The sequence below is a fragment of the Artibeus jamaicensis genome, unplaced genomic scaffold (assembly GCF_021234435.1).
Source record: "Artibeus jamaicensis isolate MK-2021 breed Jamaican fruit bat unplaced genomic scaffold, CSHL_Jam_final scaffold_474, whole genome shotgun sequence".
Classification (NCBI taxonomy): domain Eukaryota; kingdom Metazoa; phylum Chordata; class Mammalia; order Chiroptera; family Phyllostomidae; genus Artibeus; species Artibeus jamaicensis.
The window spans coordinates 16,512,123-16,533,467 of record NW_026522046.1 but is presented as its reverse complement, the minus strand read 5'-3'; the positions used below and the strand labels follow the sequence as shown (position 1 = coordinate 16,533,467).

General features: G+C 41.2%; 1 protein-coding gene across 5 annotated transcripts in view; it reads right to left on the bottom strand.

Annotated features, from left to right (window-relative positions):
• Nucleotides 1-21,345, bottom strand: part of PLD1 (phospholipase D1) — a 185,413-nt gene that overhangs the window by 34,151 nt on the left and 129,917 nt on the right. For all 5 annotated transcript variants that reach the window (XM_037137477.2, XM_037137478.2, XM_037137473.2 and 2 more), the window contains 2 exons: nt 7,644-7,757; nt 5,089-5,138 (listed from right to left, as the gene is read on the bottom strand). In XM_037137477.2, coding sequence (XP_036993372.2) covers nt 5,089-5,138; nt 7,644-7,757 — 164 coding nt within the window. The remainder of the gene's footprint in view (nt 1-5,088; nt 5,139-7,643; nt 7,758-21,345) is intronic.

The window sequence follows — 21,345 nt, the reverse complement described above, 5'->3', positions numbered from 1 at the left end:
ATATTGTCCCTACTGAGATGTCTGATTTTGACTTGTTCCCAGGGTACTTGGAAATCTTTTCAGAAGAGGGCTTAACATTGAAATTACTTCTTGTGTTAAAATCCAATTTTCCCCTTGAATAGGCAAAGGCAGGGAAAGGGCCCAGAGCCAGAGGAAACGCTTTACAATCAGCTCAGGCCATTTTTATGGTCGAGAAACTCCACAGGCTTGTTCCGACTTGTTTGTCTCCTATAACCTCACTTTGCATTTTACTAGCCACTGTCAGCACTGACCGGCTTTCCTGATTTCATTTCAACAGTGTATCTTTTACAGCCGTATTCCCTCGCCGTCATCTTCACTTGAAGCTGTTAAAAAATTGAGCTAAGGATAATGCTCCAGTAAATCTTCTCTGTCCTGCTTGCAATTAGTTAAAACTTTGCAAAGTATTTATTATTAGTGATGTACATGTCTTATGTGGGAAGTTGTTTCTAAAGTTTTTTATTTTTGTCATTAGAATTAATGTTAGTTTTTTCTAAAGTTGTTTTAGACTGAGCGACCAATCGTGAAAAATTCTGGGGGAACCCAAATACACATACATACACAGTATTATACATATAAGTTTAATTCATTATTTGAAAGCTTCCAAGTCATGTAAAAGCCCATATGCCCTAAAATTTACTCCTTTATAATGTACAATTCAGTGTTTTTAAAAAGTATATTGATGTGCTATACAATGATCAGCACTGTCTAATTTTAAGACATTTTTATGGGCCCCCAAAGAAACACCATAATTATTAGGAGTTACTCTCCATCTGCCCTCTGTCCAGACGCCGGTAAGGACCACTCTACTTTCCTGTGTCTATGGACTTGCCTGTTAAAATGTTCCATAAAGAATGAGATTATATAGACAAAGCAACAAACAACAAATGTTGGAGAGGGTGTGGGGAAAAGGGGACCTTAGTTCACTGTTGGTGGGATTGTAGACTGGTACAACCATTATGGAAAACAGTATGGAATTTTCTCAGAAAAATAAAAATTGACCTGCCTTTTGACCCAGCAATTCCACTGCTAGGATTATACCCCAAGAATCCTAAAACATCAATTTCAAAGAACCTATGCACCACAATGTTCATAGCAGCACAATTTACAATAGCCAAGAGTTGGAAGCAACCTAGGTGCCTATCAGTAAATGAATGGATCAAAAAATTGTGGTACATATACACCATGGAATTCTATGCAGCAGAGAGAAAGAAGGAGCTACTACCTTTTGCAACAACATGGATGGAACTGGAAAGCATTATGCTGAATGAAATAGGCCAGGCATTGAAGGACAAATACCATATGATTTCACCTTTGACAGGAAGCTAAAGAATAAAACAAACAAGCAAACAGAATAAAAACAAAGACGCTGAAATAGAGAACAAGTTGGCAGCGACCAGAGGGGAGAGGGAAGGGAACTTAAGGGGGAAAAAGGGGGAGGGATTTTGAGGAACAAGTATGAAAGACACAGAGATGAGGACTGGGGGGGGGAATGGGAGGGAGGGGGGAGACCGGGCGGGGGGGGGTGGGATGGGAGAAATAGATTAAAAAAAAAATGTACTTGAAAAGTAACTAAATAAAATTTAATAAAAAAAAATGAGATTATACAATATGTGGCCTTTTGTGTCTTGTTTCTTTCCACTTAGCATAATATTTTCAAGGTTCATCCATGTTGTGGCATGTATCAGTACATTTTCTTTATTAACTAAATAATATTCCATTGTATGGATAAACATGCTATGGTTCTACATTGACCAACCAGTGAACATTTGGGTTGTCTCCATGTTTTGGCTATTACAAATAATGTTGCAATATACATTCATGTACAAGTTTTTGTGTGGACATATGTTTTGCACTCTCTTAGGTATGTACTATGGAGCAGAAAGTTATATGATAACTTTCTGTTTAATTTCGGAGGCATTATCAAATTGCTTTTCAAAGAGCCTGCACCATTTTGAATTCCCAACAGTATTGTATAAGGGTTCCAATATCAACATATCCTTGTCAACCTCTTTTTTATTTTTGAAAGTACATCCATTGTGGTGGGTATGAAGCAGTAGTTTGTGGTTTTTACTGGAATTTCCCTAAACACTAATGATGTTGAGTATTTTTTCATGTGTTTGTTGAGCATTTATATACCTTCTTTGGGAAAATGTCTACTTAGATCTTTAGCCCATTTTATAAACCGGGCTTTTTATTGTTAACATGTAATTGTTCTTTATATATTCAGGATACCAATTCCTTATCAGACTTATGATTTGCAAACATTTTCTCTCATAATGGATTAAGCAATGGTTTCTTGGGTTGTGTACCATAAACAAACACGTAAATATTTCATCATAAACATAAAGGCTTTTATTTGTTCCAAAGGACATTATCAAAGAAACAAATGACATGGTTTCCGATGCGAAATTGCCTGTTAATCTTCCTGATTATTTGCTTGTCCTTCGCTGCTTTCAAGATTCCTTTTGTCTTTGTCTTTCGCTATTTTGATTACAATGTGTTTTGGTGTGGATCTCTTTAGATTCATCTTACTTAGATTTGGGTGAGCTTCTTGGATGTGTAGATTCATGTTTTCATCAAATGTGGGAAGTTTTCAGTCATTATTTCTTTAAATATTCTATACGCGCTTTTTTTCCTTCCTGTCTCTCTGGGACTCCCATTGTGTGTGTATGTCGGTGTGCCTGGTGGTGTTGCACAGGCCTCTGAGGCTCTGCTCACTTTTCTCCACTGCTTTTCCTTCTGCTGCTGAGACTGGGCACCCTCAACGGGCCTGCCTGCACAGGTCTTCTGCCTGCTCCGGTCTGCCACTGAGCCCTTACTGTGCATTTCATTTCAGCTGTTACACTTTCCCACTCCCAAATGTGGATGTCTGTCATTCCTTTATTATAAGAAAAGAACTTTTATAGAAACGTTTTAATAAAAAAATCCTGTGTTTATATATTCTCTACTTGAGGATACATTGTTTTTATACTTCCTTTAGTTCTTTACATATCATTTCTTTTAGTTCTTTGAAGGAAGAACTTAGTTAAACTAGCTGTTGCAGAAACTCACACTGTCGGGTCAAATTACAATCATCAGAACTGTCAGCAGGCAGGGGCTTCACACCCATTCTGCTCCTTCCGGTGGCCACTAGGCTGCTGCTTTTTACAGTGATGAGCTGGTTTTCCTGGCTACTGCAGAACTGAGGAGAGGGGAAGGGGTATATGCTGAATTAAAATGCCACGAAGCTTGCTGTTTTGACCAAGATGCTGCTATCTTTCTTGAATAAACACTCCTCAGAGTGTCACATGCCTTTGGTAGGTTTCCAGAGTTCCAAAAAAGATGACTTTGATAATTTTGGTGTTTTAGTTGCTTTTATGTAGGAGTGAATTTTTGAAAATCCTATCTATGCCTTTCCTAGTAATGTCCTAATTATTAAAAATTTTAATTCTCACCCAGGGATTTGTTTATTGATTTTTAGAGGGAGGGAGGGGGAGAGAGAGAGAAACATTGGTTGGTTGCCTCTCATACACACCCTGACCAGGGACTGCACCTGCAATTCTTTGGTCTACAGGACAATGCTCCATTCAACTGAGCCACCCAGCCAGGGCAATGTCCTAATTCTTCATGTGAAAAATATACACACATGGAAGGACTAATATTCCCTCCCCATATTCTGATACACTATCTAGTGCATTCACTCCTCAAAAAACTGAGGTGATCAGCATGTCTGAAGGCCGTACCACGTGGTGCATGTCATTGCGATGGCTCCTCCTGCCTTCTCCAGTGGCAGCTCCCTTCTCCCAGCCGGTGGGACTGAAACTCTTTGGATTATCTGCTTCCCTTACTCTTCTGCTCCCACACCCACCGCTCAAATCTTCCTTCAGTCTTACACGCATCCTCGCTTTCCATTACCAGTATGCCTCCAGCTCTCATCTGCAGTAAGCCTCTCTCTGCTGTGTGTACCTGTAGTAAGTGAATCTTCATACAAACAGCACTTTGGTGCGACCATTCCAGGAATCAGGGGCTTCCATCAGCCTCATCTGATCTCCTTCCGGATAAAATCTAGTCTTTCTCAGGTGGCCCTTCAACTTTTCACAATCTAGACCCAATATGAACGAACCAAAGGTCAGACAACTTGGGCTCTGACTCCAGCGTATTTTTTTATGGAAACTTTCAGACCTACTGCACAGGGTATAGAACATTATGAAGCCTCTGCTATGTGCTGAACTTAGAGTCAGTTCACAGAGATACAGGCAAGTAAACCTGCAGGTACAATCTATGGTAGTGAAGAACTGCACAGAAGGATCATTTGAGAAGGTATCTGAGAACCCTGGTTGGGTGGCTGGCTCGGAGCATCATCCTATTCACTGAAAGGTTAGAGGTTTGATCTCTGGACAGGGCACATATCTAGGCTGTGGGTTCGATCCCCAATCAGGGCACATACAGGAGACAACTGATAGCTGTTTCTCTCTCCCCCTTCCCCTCTAAAATCAATAAACATACCCTGAGGTGAGGATTAAAAAAAAAAGAGAGAAGTTATCTAAGAAAGGGCCTTTGACTATACGAAGGATTATAAAACTGAAAGGTATTACTGCGTTCTTTTCTTATTTTCCTTCAGTATAATGTCCTAAAAAATTCAGACCCTGGGATATCTACACTTACAGGAGGCCACACAAATACTTGTCAACCCTGCAGCATTTGTGTCCTCACCCTTAATGCAGGGATGACAGCTGTCCTGCTCACCGCCTAGGACTGTGGTGCAGGGTCACAGGAGAAGGCAAATGGAAGGTCTGGCGAAGTGCCTTCCAAATCCCATTCATCATCAAAACAATTATCATAAATAAATAGAAATAAATCATAAAATATATTGTAAAATACTCTCATTTTTATTACTATGCATCTCCAGTCATGTTGTCTTCATTCGAACATCAGTTTGGACAGTTTAATGAGAATAAATTTACCTTGGTTAAGTATTTCATAGGACATCTTACGGAAACAGAGTTCCATAACTACACTGTGAAGGTGTTAATGATTATTGATGCATCGCCAAAACAAGCACGGAGGAAAAGAGAAGCAGTTACTTACGCTCTGCTTTTAACTGCCCAAGGATGGAATTTTCTCCTCTGCACATGGTTCTGAAGATATGCAAAGAAAATAAATAATTATGGAGGTTTCAAAGGAACCAATCCCCATTTGTGGGAGATGATAGCCTCAAGGTGAGTAAAAACAGCACAAGTGCTTTTATGAAAAGACGCTGCATAGACTTTTTTAAAAATGAAAAAACCAACGAATATCACTTTTGTAATGTTAGTGATGGAATAAGGTAGTTGTTTTGAGGTAAGTAAATGGAAAAGTTATAAAATTGATTTCAGGAAGAGATGTTATTTTTAAAAGATGGTTGATGATTGAACTTTCTTTCTTAGGAAATTTAGTGCCAGCAAAGATAAATTTAGAATGCCTCCACACATAAGAATAATCACATAATCACTTTCCCCTCAGAGGTGAAAAGTGCAAACACTTCGCAGAGTGATTTTGGAATTAAAGAAACTATTATACTTGGGCTATCTCTGTAAAGTCGGCAAGCCCCTTAAAAGTGAAAAATACATTCTCAAGTAACTGACTATTAGTGATTTGTTTTTTCAAGGCTCTGATAGTAGTCTGTGAATTATAAAGACTGACAAAACAAAACATTCTATGCTCCATCTGCTTGCTTTATGAAAGTAATTGAAAATAGAGTTATACCTGGAAAATGCTGATATTATTAAAGGTTATGCCAGCAAATAGAGATGTTTTTGCATAAAAAAGGTTATAGTTTTAGTTGCTGAACATAAGCTAAGCATGTTATTTAATTCGGCTGGTTCAAACCCAAGAAAATAGTCACAAAAAATAATTACAATTGACAATATTAAAAAAAAATTCAAATGTCAAACAGAGTGTCTAATATCCAATTAAACATTATGCCGGGGCCTTAAATACTTGAAAAACTTTGTCTTTCAGGTTGTGAATCAGATAATAATAGAAATGGGCAAGTCTTCCATCTAAGGGTCCAGACCACAGCACAAAGTTCTCTCATACTGCCGCGAGGCAAAATTACTCAAGAGGAAGCAAAAAAAAACAAACCAAAAAACAAAATAAAACAAAACCCCTGCTTTACTTTTGAGATCCAGGAAGGGAGATACAAGCTTGAGAAGTCTGAATAAAACAAGAGGACTAAAATAATTCCACCAGTTGCTTCTCGGCCTTTTGGCTAAGATCCAGTGTAAAATAATTCCACCACATGGGGCACTCAAACCTGCACAGAAGACCCTCAGATCCTACAGGGGGTCCAGAGGGAAGGGGGGCAGGAAGGCATTTAAACCCTCACCCCCAATTTGACAAAGGCTCTGAACCCTTATATGCTTTACACACTGGGGGCTCTGGATAAGGTCCCCTCTGTCCTCTAAAAAGGGTTTAATTATAAAGGTGGTCAACTGCAGGCAACTCTGAAAAACAAGGGATAGTAAAAGAAAATACCCAGGTGCAGGTCCTTGCTTTGCCTTGTCGAGAGTGTGATCTTGAGTAGGCTCTTTCGGACCTCAGCTCACAGAGCTCGTCCCCGGGACCTGGAGTCTGGCCCAGGCCCGGCCACTTGCCTCTTGACTTCCATTCTCTTTCCCAGCCACGAGACCCCGAGATAAGCCTGCCTTCTCTACAACAGTCCATCATCAGCTCCTGCCTCTCAGCCTTCCTCATGATGCTGGGCTGGCCGAGGCTGAGGCCTCAAGGGCCTTTTTGAATATGGAAACTCTGCTTTTTAGAATATCAAGAGCAGAACTAACTGCTTTCCTATAATGTTAACTAAGATGTGGTAGAGAAAAAGAATTAAAAATTCAGGAGCTAGGAAAGAGCCCTCATGCTCTATTTTACTAGGAGAGACTATTATGATCAACTTTGTGAAAGAATTTTCTCCTTGAAGAATCATAAACAAACATGCACAAATCACAGCATTTCAAGCACTTTTTCTTTTCTTACTACAAGGAATATAAAAATGTCAATGACTGGTAGCTTCGCAATAATTAAAAAATTAATATTTATATATAATATATGTTTTATATATACACATATAAAGTGCTTATGTCCACTTATAAAGATCTATATGTATATGTGTATATATAATACATATAAACACATATACACATAAAATGTGTGTGAATATAAAGGAGACTAATATTTTAGTTCTTTAGTATATATAAATGTAGATATTATAAATGGATACAAGAACTCTTTGTATATATTATTTTATATTTTGCATATTATACATTTATAGATATGCATTATATGTTATTTTATATTTATAATACATCTATATCACATATTTCATATGTACTATAAAAATTATGTCCTTTTATAAAAAGGACTAAAAAAAGGACTAATGTTTCAGTCCTTTTATATTTGCCATGTGTCTTAGGCCTATCATTTATGACTTTAGGTTCTACTTGAATTTTACCCACTAGTAAATAGACTAAGAGTCAAAGTAAAATTTTAAAAAGTGTTCATTTGTTCAACAATCCACTGAAGAGACATGGATAAGCATTTCCTTTCCTTTCACCAGTGTATGCGCGTGGCCGAGAGCTGAGAACACACAACTAGAAATCTGGCACCTGTAGTTGAAGTGCATTATTGCCTGGAGAGCGTTTCCTCCACCAGTTGAAATGTCTCCTTCGAACCCTGGCAGAAGGGGTATCACAACATATACTCGGTACCTCTGGCTTTCCCTGCAAAAAACAGACACAGAGAGATCCAACGACAACAAAATGATACATGCAGCAACAGTTTCAAATGACAGCCAAGCTTTTCACACGGTCTGAGAGACTGAACTAATGGCTTCCTGCAGTACATTCAATCACGTCTGAGGGCTTCGGGTGCGTGCTCTGGGATTGGAGGCCAGAAGCTATTTTCCAGGCTAACAGTTTGTAACAAACTGAAAAATAAGGGACTTTGGCAGTAAAGTGGGAATTGTACCACTATCTCTCTGCAGCATAATCCTCCCTAGGACAAAATGTGTCGTAAGAAAGCCTGGCTTGGATCCCACGGATGGTGTGTGTGCACGCCTGTGTGAGCGGTGGGGGTGGGGGGTGGGCAGGTGTTCATAACAAAATTTTTGAAAAGACTATTATAATGGTTTTATGTGTAACAGGTTATATCCATACTTATACCCTAGCTCAGAGCCTGGCATTCAGTTAATAGTTGTTGAGTAAATGATTTCTCACGGCTTAGATCTCTAAGGCAAAAAGACATACTGGACCTACTAGACTATTGTCCAATGTAGAAATCATCATTGTTTAGAAACTCTGATTCAGTTCTGACAGCTCTGGTTTAGAGGCAAAATATTACTCTGGGTCCTTCGAGAATTCTGAGTGACCGATGATTTGTGAATCCCCTGCGCATGTAACGTGGTGTGTCTTTGGCCCACTCTCCCAACTGACTAGCAACAGCCTTTGAAAGAAGAGCTGTAGAGGAGCCTTAAGCTCAGTGATGGCACAAACAGAAGAACCTGCAGCTCCTTACTTTGATCCACAGTCAGAGCGTCAGAAATTTGGAGACTTTCATTGAAACAGGTATTGCCGCTTTGCAGGCAACGCTGTTCAAGTCTTCGTCTCCATCAGGAAGAGAGACAGGAAGAAGAGAAAGCCTGGGAATGACTGAGGCACCCACTGGGGTTGGAATCTCGGCCACACGTCTCAGAGGTCTATATAGTTCACACAAAGGTGCTCCTACTGGATAATTTTCAAATCAGATCCTACTTAAACTGTTCATAATACTTAGTTTCTGAAGTTCATTTCTTCTAAACAACTACATTTTTCTTTCAGGTGAGTATTATTACTCTGAGGGGTCAGATTCATTACTGAGGTCTCTAAATGCCAATGTATGCATCAGGACATGTGGAAAGTGAAGTTCAGGGCAGAAGTCACAGCCAACAGGGGTTGGAAGACAGTGAGCTTAACGGATGCTGAGAAACCAGTAATTTAAAGCAGGCTGTTGTAATGGCATGGATTAATCACTAGATGGCACACACAGTTTGAGGAGGAAAATAAACCATTAAAAAGTGCAAACTGTTAAAGTTCTCTTTCTAATAAGGGTAAGAGGCTCATATCCCTAAATGGTAAATGGGGGAGTAGAAAGAGTACATGAGCTATTTCCTCACAGCCAGCATTTACAAGTCCAAACAAATTAAACTAGACACTTAAAAACTGACATCATCAGGCCTCAACTGCCTTTCCAGAATCAGCTTCAGTATGAGCAGCCCACACCCACTTTTCCTTTGCTCAGGAGTGAGCCTCCCTATTAAAGAGGCTTGGCTCACCCACTCTCTGAGTTTGGAATTCCCTTCTCTGCCCCATGGAATCCCACTTCTTCCAGGGCAGCTAAAAGGCTCTGTCTCCGGTCAAGCCATCCCCAATCTTTCAATCAAAATTGTTTTGCCTCTGTGTTCCCAGGGCACAATGCCAGAATGTCTACTCACACCCTCTGGCCTTACACAATACTGATACACATGTCTGTTGCCTAGGCTATGTGATAAGCTCTTTTGGAATACAGGACATATGTCCACATAGCTTTCTATTTGGGGAAGTGCCTGATAGAGGATACCAGTATACAGTATGCACTTGATATGGTTTTCTTTGGAAGGATGAGGTCAGGTTGGAAGAATGTTTCTGGGAAGAAAAGATTAAACTGCACAGGACATTTTTCTTTAGATTAAATTACATTTAATTTGAATTTTTTATTGTGGCCATTTTAACCACTTCTAAGTTGACTCCTGAATGCAGGGGTATGAATTACATTCACAGGTTGTGCAACCATCAATGATGTTGTGAACCCTGAGAAAGAAGACGCCTGCTAAGAAGGGCTCCCAGTAGCTAGCTGGGCTCAAATTAAAACAAACAAACAAACAAAGAAAAAACCCAAGCAATACAAAAACAAAAAATAGAGCCTAGCAGGCATTTCTACACAGGGACCTCTCATGCACTCCAGGGAGAGACCTGTGCTGAACTGCTTGCCTCTGCACCAAACTGCCTGCCCCCACAGTGTTGCTGCCACCTGAGCCAGCCCTTATAAAGGAGTTCCTGGAGTCCTACTTCAACCAATGAGACTGAGGCATTCCTCATCCAATCAGAGATGCATAGCTCCAACCAGAGTGGTTGTATTCTGACCAATCAAGACAGATCAGATTGCAAGCATTTGGAGTCTTCATTTGCATGAGGACAGGCCAATCAGGGAACAGAGGCAGGGACTTCTATGTACATAAGCCAGCTCCCCTCTCGCTGTGCCCCACTTTCCCAGAAGCTGCATTTCCCTGACTGAGCTGAAACACCGAAGATGTCTTGCCAGAGCACAGCAAAGTTGACCAGCGCTGACCAGAGCATACTGGCACAGAATGGGGCAAACTAAAGCACAGCAGGGTCGATCAGCATAGCTCAAAGCAGGCCTGCAAGCAGCAAAGCAGGGCTGTCTAGCCAGAGGAGGGCCTGGCCCAGGGCAGTCTCGCAGTCATGCTGTTTTCACAGTCTTGCTATATCATGGAGGAGCTGTTCTGCAGTGAATAAAATTTCATTCTTCACCGCATTCCAAACTGGGTATTTCTGTTAGTGTGGAAATGGCGCCAATGACCACTGGTTGACAGTATCTATTTCCAAAACTTTTGCATGGCCCCAAACAGAAACTCTATGATAATTAAGCTATAATGCTCCTATTTCCCCTTTCTGCATCTCCTGGTAACCTTTCATCTATTTTCTGTGTCTACAGATTTGATTATTCTAGGTGTTTCATCTAACTAGAATCATACAGTATTTGTCCTTTTGTGTCTGACTTATCGCACTTAACATAGTGTCCTCAAGACTCATTCATGTCATGGCATGTGTCAGCATTTCCTTCTTCTCCTGGCTGAATAATAAACCCTTGTATGTATAAACCACAGTTTGTTTATCCAGTCATTTGTGACGGGCACTTCCGCTTCCACCTTCCGGCTGTTGTGAATGAGGCCCCAGTGAACACTGGCATTCAGCACCTGAGCCCCTGCTTTTTGTTCTCTTGCGTCTACATCCAGGAATGGCTTTGCTGGGTCATGTAGTTAGTCTATGTTTAGCTCTTTGAGGAACCACCAAATTACATTTTCTCATGGATAAATATATGCTCACAGTACACAATTTAAGAAGTAGTAAATTATGTGATGAAAAAAATTTTCTTCCTGGTAAGACATGGAAACAATCACAGTGTCCTTTGACAGATGACTGAATAAAGAAGGTGAGGTGCAGATATACCATGGAGTATACCAAGCTATAAGAAAAGATGAAATACTGCCATTTGCGACAACACAGATGGATCTTGAGACTATCATGTTAGGTGAAGTAAGTCAGACAGAAAAAGTCAAGACTTGTATTTCACTCACATATGGCATACAACGCTGAAAACAACAGGCGAACAAACAAGACCAACGAAAACTCAACCGGCAGAGACACCAGTGTGGCGGTTGCCAGAAGAAGGGGGTGAGGCAAGATCGCAAAAGGGAAAGGGGGACAAGTACACGGGACGGAAGAAAATTTGACTTTGGGTGGTGGGTACACAGTCCCATATCCAGATGACATATCATAGACTGTGCACCAATGTCACCCCACCTTTAAAAAGGTAACCCCCTCCCCAAATTCTCTTTCATCCCTTTGTTCCCGGCCCCTTTCCCCCTCCTTGAGAGCAACTCCTGTACCTTCTGTGTTCTCTCAGAAACGCTCTATGGATTGATAAGCATGCATATGTATTCCTCCCTTACACACAAATGTTGCAATATTATAAACACTTTTCTAAATGTTATTTGTATCATTTATAGTGTACCCTGGAAATTCAGGACACAGAGAATTGCCTGTTTTTTTTTAACACCAGTGGCGTAGTACGCCGCCATAATCCATACCATAATATTTAGACCAGTTCTCTACTGGTGGGCATTTAAATGGTGTCTAATTTCTCACTGTTTCAAAATGACAACTTTGCTATGTGTGCTGACCCACAAAAGTTCTGTTTTCATTTTGTTAGAAAAATTTTCGAAGTGGTATTGCCATTCTTGACCACCGGGTATTTGTGATTCTGTTTGTAAAAGATGGTCCCCGTTTAACCCTGTGTTTTATAAAAGCAAAAATGACAGCAAAATGGAGACTTCCTATGTAGGATATTGGGAAGTAGCCTATAAAAATTTCGTAACTTTAGGTTAAAAATTCTTGCAAATTGACTTTCTGAGAATCAGAATATTCACATTTTCTTGTTCTTGGGACCCTGTTAGTTCCATATCAAAGCTTTTTCTGGTTTTATAATGCAGTAGTTCTTGAATTTCCTGAATGATAAAATTTTTAAACAGTGTTCAGTGCATTAACAGAAATGTCACAGGTTTTCACTACTGTAGAAGAAAAGGGCTCTAGAATTTCAAACCATAGTATTGTGGTTAAGTTTAAGGCAATGAAGAGAAAATCCTATTCAATAGTATATCCAATCTCCTTCATTGATCTCGCCCTCAGAATGCAGCAACTCCCACCTGCTGAGGGTTTTAATTTCTTCTGAAACCCTGCCCCCTCAGAACGTGGGGCTGGTGCAAATAATAGCAATCAGCAGAGGGCAAGAATGGGAGCTCCAGAATTATTAATGACCTTAAAAGCCAGAGAAGAGCTAGTGGGCAAGCCATCATGCAAGCAATCACACAGCCTATTTTAGTTCAGAACATTTTTATAAAATTGAATTCTCAGGCTTTTGGTTAAAATAAGTTTGACTTTCAAAACTCACTCACTCTTAGAGCAGTGCTATGTATGACAGCTAAAAATTGGAGACAAAAGTCCAATAATAGAGGGATGGGTGGCAAAATTAGGCTGTAGCCCCTCAATGCGTATAACTTTTTGCACCACTAAAAATTACCATTATGATGACCTTTTAGCAGGATACTTCTCTTACTGTGTTGCAATGGTGCTGATGCACAGTTACAATTACGAGACAACTATAGATGTGGCAGGCTGATACTATAAAATGACATAATTTTCCCCTTAAATGTGTTAACTTCCCCCCACTCTGTGACTGAAGATCTGAAGCAGGCATGGGTCGTAGAGTGGGTACTCTTGAAAAAGGAACCAGGGCAAGACATGCCAGCTTCTTTGATTGGGGAACTAGATAGAGATTCTTTGAGCTGAGTCAGAAGTATAAAGAAAAAAAGACTCCATGCAGGGACTCTGTCTTTCGCCTTCAAGCAGAGTTTCAGGGACAATAGGAAACACCCCATTATCTTTCCCATATGAGGACAGGGGACCCCTGAGGAGCTGAGGAACCCAGAGAAGCGTCCACCAGTCCATGTGATGTGACAGCAATAGAGGGGAAGTGGCAGAAAGGCAGGGATGACAGGAGAATGCTGAGGCCCCCAAGTCGCGGGAAGTCAATTCCAGAACAGGCCTGAGACAGGCCATTGCCAAGAACTGGAACCCCTTCCCAAAGATCCAGGTCCCTCGGCATCTACACCAAGGACAAAGGTGTGTAGCCACCTGGCTGACTGACTACAGAGCAGAAATAGCAAGAAACCCCTAATTCTGCACACATTCATCAGGAACTGACCAAACTAAATCCTTCTGTTGCATGGACATGGACTTGAGACAGAAATTTAGATGAGTTACAGAGACAAAAAAGTGACAATTCAACAGAAATATAAGTACGTATATTAACATGAATAAAAAAGGAAATGGGAAAACAAAAAGTGAAGTTTTTAGGGTGATGAGAATATAGAATCTTTAATAGCATCTTTAATTTCTGTGACTGCTGTCACACTGTCTGTCCCCGTAAAAGGGGAGTGCTAATTCACCACGTATATGGGCACATGGGCAGCCGCAGTGGTTCCCCTGTCCCTTGTTCCCTCCTTGTCCTCCTCTCTGTAAAAGCCCCTCCTCCTGTGCCTGAGGTCCATCCTTAGTGAGGAGGGTAGTCAGGAGGAGCGGGGTCTGCAGATCTGTAAGAAGACCCCAAAGGGGGTCAATTGTGCTTCTCCAGTGACGAGATGCTGTATTTTTTGAGAACTTGAGATTTAGAAACCATATTTCATTGCCACAAACTTCAAGAGCTGGTTATGAATCTGACTGTTGCTGTAGCTTTTGCTGCAGTGACTGCCTACAGAAACAAGAAGGACTGTGGTTGGGCCTTAGTGCTTTGTGCGGGGAGAGTTTTCACCCCCCAGTGCGATCAGTTCTGTGGGGACTGGGTCTGTAGCTCCTCCGCAGGATGCAATTCATTTCATTGTTTGGTAATTCTTTTAAAATGTGGTGGATCTTCTTGAGCTTCGGTTTGCTCCTCTGTGAAAGAGAGAGCTGGCAACAATCATTCCTAGTCCACCAAAAATACTGGCCCTATTTAGCACTGACTTTGAATATTTTATGTGTGATTTTATAGATTATGAAGTACTATATATTATAGCACACACACATATAATCTCCGTTGGTTATCTTTCGAAAATGGCAAAGCTTTTAAATGCAAGAGTGACCAGGTTAGCTCAGCTGGACTTGACAGTCTCGGGCAGGCACAGCCCTGCCCCTCTGTGACCCCAGATAAGACTCTGCAAAACCCTTCACTCAGCTGTTCTCACCCTGGCCCAGCATTTTCAGTCTCACTTTTACAGAGTCTGCCCTTCCTTCCTTTTTCTGCCAGGGCACATGCTCGGGCACAATCTCAGGCCCAGCGACTGCCGGCCTCCTCCTGGTGTGATCTCTACCTCTCTCTGTCTGTGCAGGTTACCATGTATATAATTTTTGGAATCGAGAAAAAGCAAAAAAAAAAATTAAAAAGATTTACATTAAAAGTTCTCCTGCCATGATGTGCTGTCACCTCTGCTCCAGAAATTTTATAGAGCTTGGAAACTATCCCACGAGAAAAAAATGTGAAACCAGCAAGTGGTGTCTTAGTTTAAATGTTTTTTATTCTTTTTATTATAACTGCAGTTTAAATTTCTTTAAGACAGTGCTTTAAAAACATACCCCCAGAAAGACTGAATGCTGTACAACAGAACATTCAGAACATTCACATGTTTAAACTCCAATTAACTGACCATAAATTTCTAGTTTTTCAAAAAGAAAAAAAACTATACCCATGTGTGCTATTTGGTATGCAAATGAACTATAGAATATGGTAATTATAAGATGCAGAATTTCCTTTAAGCCTATGAATTTTTTATGTGTTGAGCAATTACTTTAAAAAATAAAATATCACCCTGGCCTATGTGACTCAGTTGACTAGGTGTTATCCTGCAAACCAAAAGGTCGCTGGTTTGATTCCCAGTCAGGGCATGTGTCTAGGTTGCAAGTTTGGTTCCCAGCTGGGGCATGTGCAAGAGGTAGACAACTGATGTTTCTCTCTCACATCAATGTTTCTCTCCCTCTCTTTCTCCCTCCCTACTCCTCTCTCTAGAATCAATAAAAGAATAAATAAATATTCACCTGATTTTATTATTTTAGAGTAAAGCACCTCTCATGGATTTCTGGGAGGCTTAACGTTAGAACTTTTCTACTTCCCTGAGATGAAGGAGGCCATGTGCTGCGTGGTGACAAGCACACAGGGAGGTCCCAGTGACCTGGCTGGAGCCTCAGTCCCACTCACCAGGAGCTGTGTGACTCGGTCAGGGTGCCTGGTCTCATCTGGCCTCGGAGAATCACTGTACATCTACTTGATGAGGTCGACATGATAAATAAATGAAGTGACGTATATAAAGCACCTTGGATGTGGAACAACTAAAAAATGTGGTAACACTACTATTCAATGAACAACCAGTGATTTCAATTAGAAAGCTTCTATACCTTCAAAGAATAATAAAGTAGTGCCTAAAATTAAAACAAAACACAGCAAAACTGAACTCGTAGTATACTCTTATACTCTTATACAGAATACCTCTTACTTCATTTATATTTTGGGGGAGAGTGTTATAAATCAATGATAGGGAATCCAAAAACTGATTCCCAGGGGGTGTCGGCCACGGATTTCTAACGGGAAACCTCTGGACCACAGGTGGAGACACAAGGTCTGCCGGCCGAAGCCGGCCCTCCACCTTGTTTCTGCCCCCTGGCAGCGCTGAGCTCCTTGCCCCTAGTTACGGAGCAGTTACATTTATACAGTCCTAAAGTTACATTTGGTCCTGCGAAGGCAACCGCATGGCTTAGGTGGCCGTGGTAAAAACAAGCTGGACACCCCTGTGACGCTGTTTAAACAAGGTGCCCCTTCTGTCTCAGGACCAACGAGCACCAGCGGTGGAAAACCAAAGGAAGTCTCACTTAGCCGGCAGTAGCCATCAGATGATTTAAAATGAGACACATCGGGCATCTTTTTAATTAAAACATTTGTTTCTAACATAAATATTAATTCTGAAGCAGCAGATTTGAGTATTGTGCTTCTTTTTCCCTGCTTGAATTTACAGTGAGCTAGCAGGTTTCTAGATGATAAATTTCCTGAAAAAAACATAATAATTTCTTACGTGAACTAGCAGTTTATGGTTTTCAAATTTTTTTGCATCTATTCACATGAGCTAGATAAGGTAGGTTTTGGAGTGGGTTTTTTTTTGATGATTAAAAAAACAGTGTCAGAAAGGCAAACTAACATACTCAAAAGGTCACATACCTGTGGATAAATAGAGCTGGAAAAAACCCAGGTCTCTAGCTGCCTGGCTTCCAATCAATTCCAGATTCCCAGAAGAATGCCTCCCACCCCACACACTCAGGGGCAAACTGCAGCCCTCTCTGGTGCTGTCTACAGTTACAGGAAGCATGAAGACTTTGAGCGATTTTCAAAACTGTGTATTTTTCAGTGTACTTTAATGTTGTATGTGAAGGCAGTTTAGTACCGAAATGCAGCGGTTTTAAATCAACTGCTTACTTCATTGTGTGTGTCCACTCTGTGCACCGTGCACTCACTCTCTTGCTTCGTGACTTTTTACCAAGGCAGCAAAGTTATGCATGCACCTGATCAGTTGGTTTGACTCCCTCTTTTGGCTTATCCAATATGGTATAAACCAGTCGATTTTAGGCTGCGGAGTATGACTTCTTCTCCCTGATACCTGGTCAGACTGGAGTGGTCAAAGACAGGTTTCAAGTGGGTTGGGAGCTGGTCTCAACTCTGAGGCAGTTTGACTGCCGAGAGCAGACCTTTTGTTTTCTGCAGAGATCCCCACAGCTATTCTTAGTTCAGCATGGGGAGAACGATATTATGAGACTCTAGGTCATGGACCAAGCATGAAGGCTTTGCACAAACCTGTTTCTGTAAAGAATTATGGCTGTTGAGAGGGAAGCAGGAGGAAGTGAGGGAAGTGGAGAACTCACCTCAGGGAATTGGCATGGGGCTGGATTCCTGCCCTGGAAGCAATATAAAGGCTCGGCCCAGGTGAGGGAGTTGGCACTTTAAAGACTCTGATCTCTCTCGGGTGGGAGGGACCTGGAACAGAGCCTGTGTTCCTTGGTCAGGCTGGCCGAATGCTGACTGTCATTTCCCTCTGTCTGCTTGGTGCTATATTCTATTCTTTTTTTCGAGAGCCAAAATTATACTTGTTGCTAGGCATGTGACTTTGGGAGGGAAGTTCTGAGTCTCAGAAGAGAGGAGAGCAGAGAATCAGTGATGGGAGAGAGAGGAGCAAGCTAGAGGCTGGCACAGCCTGGCCCCCAGTGAAAAGGAGGGCCCCCCTACTGGCAGCCTGCATGATGAACTTTTAAATCCCACCCTCATCTTCCCTAAGAATAGAAGTTCACAGAACAGAAATTAGCTAATGAAAACCTACTTTACAGTTGCAATTAATGCAGAAGATGAATAATAACATGGAGATACAGAGAAGGAGGAAATGCACAATATATTTCTGGAATAGGTGTGTATAATCAACTAAAACTTTGAATGTGTGAGAGACACGCCACTTTGAAATGTGACTGTCAAAGACAGTGAGACTCGAGAGATTAGAGACACAGGACCCAGTTAATGTGAAATTCGATGGACTTGATCCTTGTTTGCTACAAAGTGGGCATGAAGTTGCCAGTCTTTAACATGCCTGTGAACTTGGAAGCATTCAGATGGTAAAGCACGAGCACAGGCTGCCTTGCCTTCTCGTGCTCTCGCCACGCTCCCTTCCTTTCAGGAGCGGCCCACAGTATCACCGGGAAATGTTCAACCAGAAGGTAGCTGAAGGTGCCTTCCAGCCCCCGAATGCTCTGAGTTTAGAAGTAGTCCAGATTTTTAAAGAGAGTAACATATTCCTCCAGGCTCCCAAAGACTTAAAAAACCCAACAACTTACAGGTCCTCATGATACGATGTACTACAGGGAACTAATAACCCGGACAAGTGAGGCGCAGATTGAAGGTGTACAAGCCACTCTCCTTATTAGCAGATCCCAGTTCCAAAATTCATGATTCAGTGCTCAGCTCCATGAGCTCATTTGTCATCTTAATGTCTTCCCTTGACTTCTTCCAATTTCATGAAAAAATTCTTTTTCCTTTTTGTCAAATATATTTTATAGATAAGACAGATACTCCTGCATCATGAAATGCAAGAGTTGAAAGAAAGATAATGCAATTTAGTAAACAAGACATAAAATGACCCATAGAATTGGAGTGCTGGCAAGGATGCAGGAAATGTGTGTGTGTACATGGATGTTCAATGGTAAACAGACTTTTTTCGAAAATCATCTCAGAAACAGAATCTATGGTGACTTTCTTTTAAAAAATATATGAGAAGGCAAAGGGCAAAGGTCACCTGTAATGGCACAGATCATTATTAATATTTATAGTCATATATGCTGTTTTAGATGAGCAGTGAGCAATCTTGGCTGTGCTCTGAAGTTACCTGTGGAACATTATTAAATGCAGGGGGTTGGGCCCCCCTCCAGAAACTTCTAATCTAGGGAGCTGGGAGGTGAGTCCAGCTCTCCGCGTTTTTGCGAAGGTCCCCTGGTGATTCTGATGTGTAGCAAAGGCGGAGACCCCTTCGCCACACCTCCTGCAGGGTGCAGTAGGTATTACAGTGTCCTGCCCAGAGGCTCTCACTGTGGGGTGGAGACAGCCATTCCCTCTGCCACTGTGAGTGTGGGCCACTGACCACCCATGATGAAGTCCTTCTCCAAGAACTGTCCTCCCCAGGATGAAGAGCCCTGCCTAATCCAAGCTCATGCCCTTTCCCCACAGGCAGCCTGCATCTAACAGCCAGCTAGTGGGAGGACGGACAACAAAGGCCCAGCCCTCTAGCCTTCATCTGGGGCAGCTGTGAAGGGGTCTTTGCTCCTGTCAATGAATTGAAGGTAAGTGATGTGGGGAAGGCACGGGTTGCAAGTCCAAAGACTTGAGCTCAAAGTCTTCTTGCCTATTGCTGTTAGTGGCCTACACAAGTCATATCACCATGTAAATCTCACTTTTGCACTCTAAAAACAGGGATAGCAACAACAATAAAAGCAACAAAAACCATATGATCTACGTTCAAGAGCAGTTGTGAAGATTCAGTAAGAGTCTGTAGAAATAAACTATTAACCACATAAAATGGTGGTGGCTACTGTTACAAACTATTCTTAGGACTAAACATTTTATCACGTGAAGAAAAGATTTTAAAGCACCACATGTCACTGAAAGTCAAAAAGTGCCTCAATCCCCCAATGCGTCTGTACTAAACATTCCCCTCTGCATGTGTTCAATGGACTGGAATAATAAAATGCAATCGCTTTGTTTGTTTTGTTGCTTTTACACGGAGCTAAAGTCAGCCATAAAAAGAGCATCCTGGGTGCCAAGATAATTCAGGGGGGAAAAACAGTCTTTTCAACAAATGGTGCTGAAATGACCGGACATCCACATGCAAAGGAATGAAGTGGAACTTCTACCTCCCACCATATATGAAAATAACCCCAAATAGATGGAAGACTAAATGTTAGAACTAACACTATAAAATCCTTAAAAGAGAACAGCAGTAAACGCCCATGTTCTTAGACGAGGCACTGGCTATAGAGCTCTGACACGAAAGCACAAGCGCTAAAACAAAAATAGATAAACTGGACTTTACCAAAATTAAAATCTTTGGGGCTTCAGAGGACACCATCAGGAAAGAAAAAACACACCAAATGAAAGAAAATATTTGCAAATCATAAATCTGAAATAAGACTTGTATCCAGAATATATAAAGAACTCTGGACAACGCAACAAGGAGACAACCTAACTGAAAAATGGGCAAGGGCTTTGATAGACGTGTTTCCAAAGCTAACACATGAATGGCTAATAAACAACCAGAAAAAGTACTGAACATGACGAGTCACTAGGGAAATTCAAACTGAAATCACCGTGAGATACCATTTCATACCTGCTAAGATGGCTAGACCACAAGGACAGGGTGTGGGTGTTGATGATGACGCAGAGAAGTTGGAACTCTCATACAATGTGCGAATGGAAAATGGCACAGCCACTTTCGAAAAGAACCTGGCAGTTCCTCAAACTGTTTAAGGGTTACAGTATGAGCTAGCAATTCTATCCCTAGAGTAATGAAAAGATGTCTTCATAAAAACTAGTACAGGATGTGTATTAGCAGCATTACTCGTATAACCAAGGAGTGAAAGCAACCCAAATATCCACCAACTGAAAATGGATAGATAAAATGTAGTCTATCCAGGTAACAGAATATTACCTGTCAAAATACATGAACTACTGATACATTCTATAAGTGAACCCTGAGAACATCAAGCTAAGTGAAGGGAGTCAGTCACAAAAGAACACATGTCATATGGTTCTATTTACATGAAATGCCCAGACCAGGTGTGTCTATAGAAAAAGAAAGTAGGGCCCTGGCTGGTGTAGCTCAGTGGATTGAGCACGGGCCTGTGAAGCAGAGTATCGCGGTTCGATTCCCAGTCAGGGCACATGCCTGGGTTGCATGCCAGTTCCCAGCAGGGGACACACAAGAGGCAGCCACACATTGATGTTTCTCTCCCTCTCTCCTTCCCTTCCTCTTTAAAGATAAATAAATAAAGTATTTTTTAAAAAGGAGCAATATTATTAGAAAATAAAGTAGGTTAGTGGTTGCCAGGGCCCAGGGAAGAGGGGATGAGCAAGGACAAAGGTCTGAGGTTTCTCTCTAGGGTGTTGAAAATATCCTGGAGTTGATTAGGTGACAGCTGCACAATACTGTGAATACCGTAAAAATCACCGAATTGTTTATATGGCATGTAAATTATATCTTAATAAAAGTGTTATTAAGAAATAATCCCATGAGCTGACAAAATAAGACAGATGGTAACAAGAATTTAAATATAACTCATGGAAAAATATTATGACTGTTTTGCTTTTATTTCTAAGTAAACACAG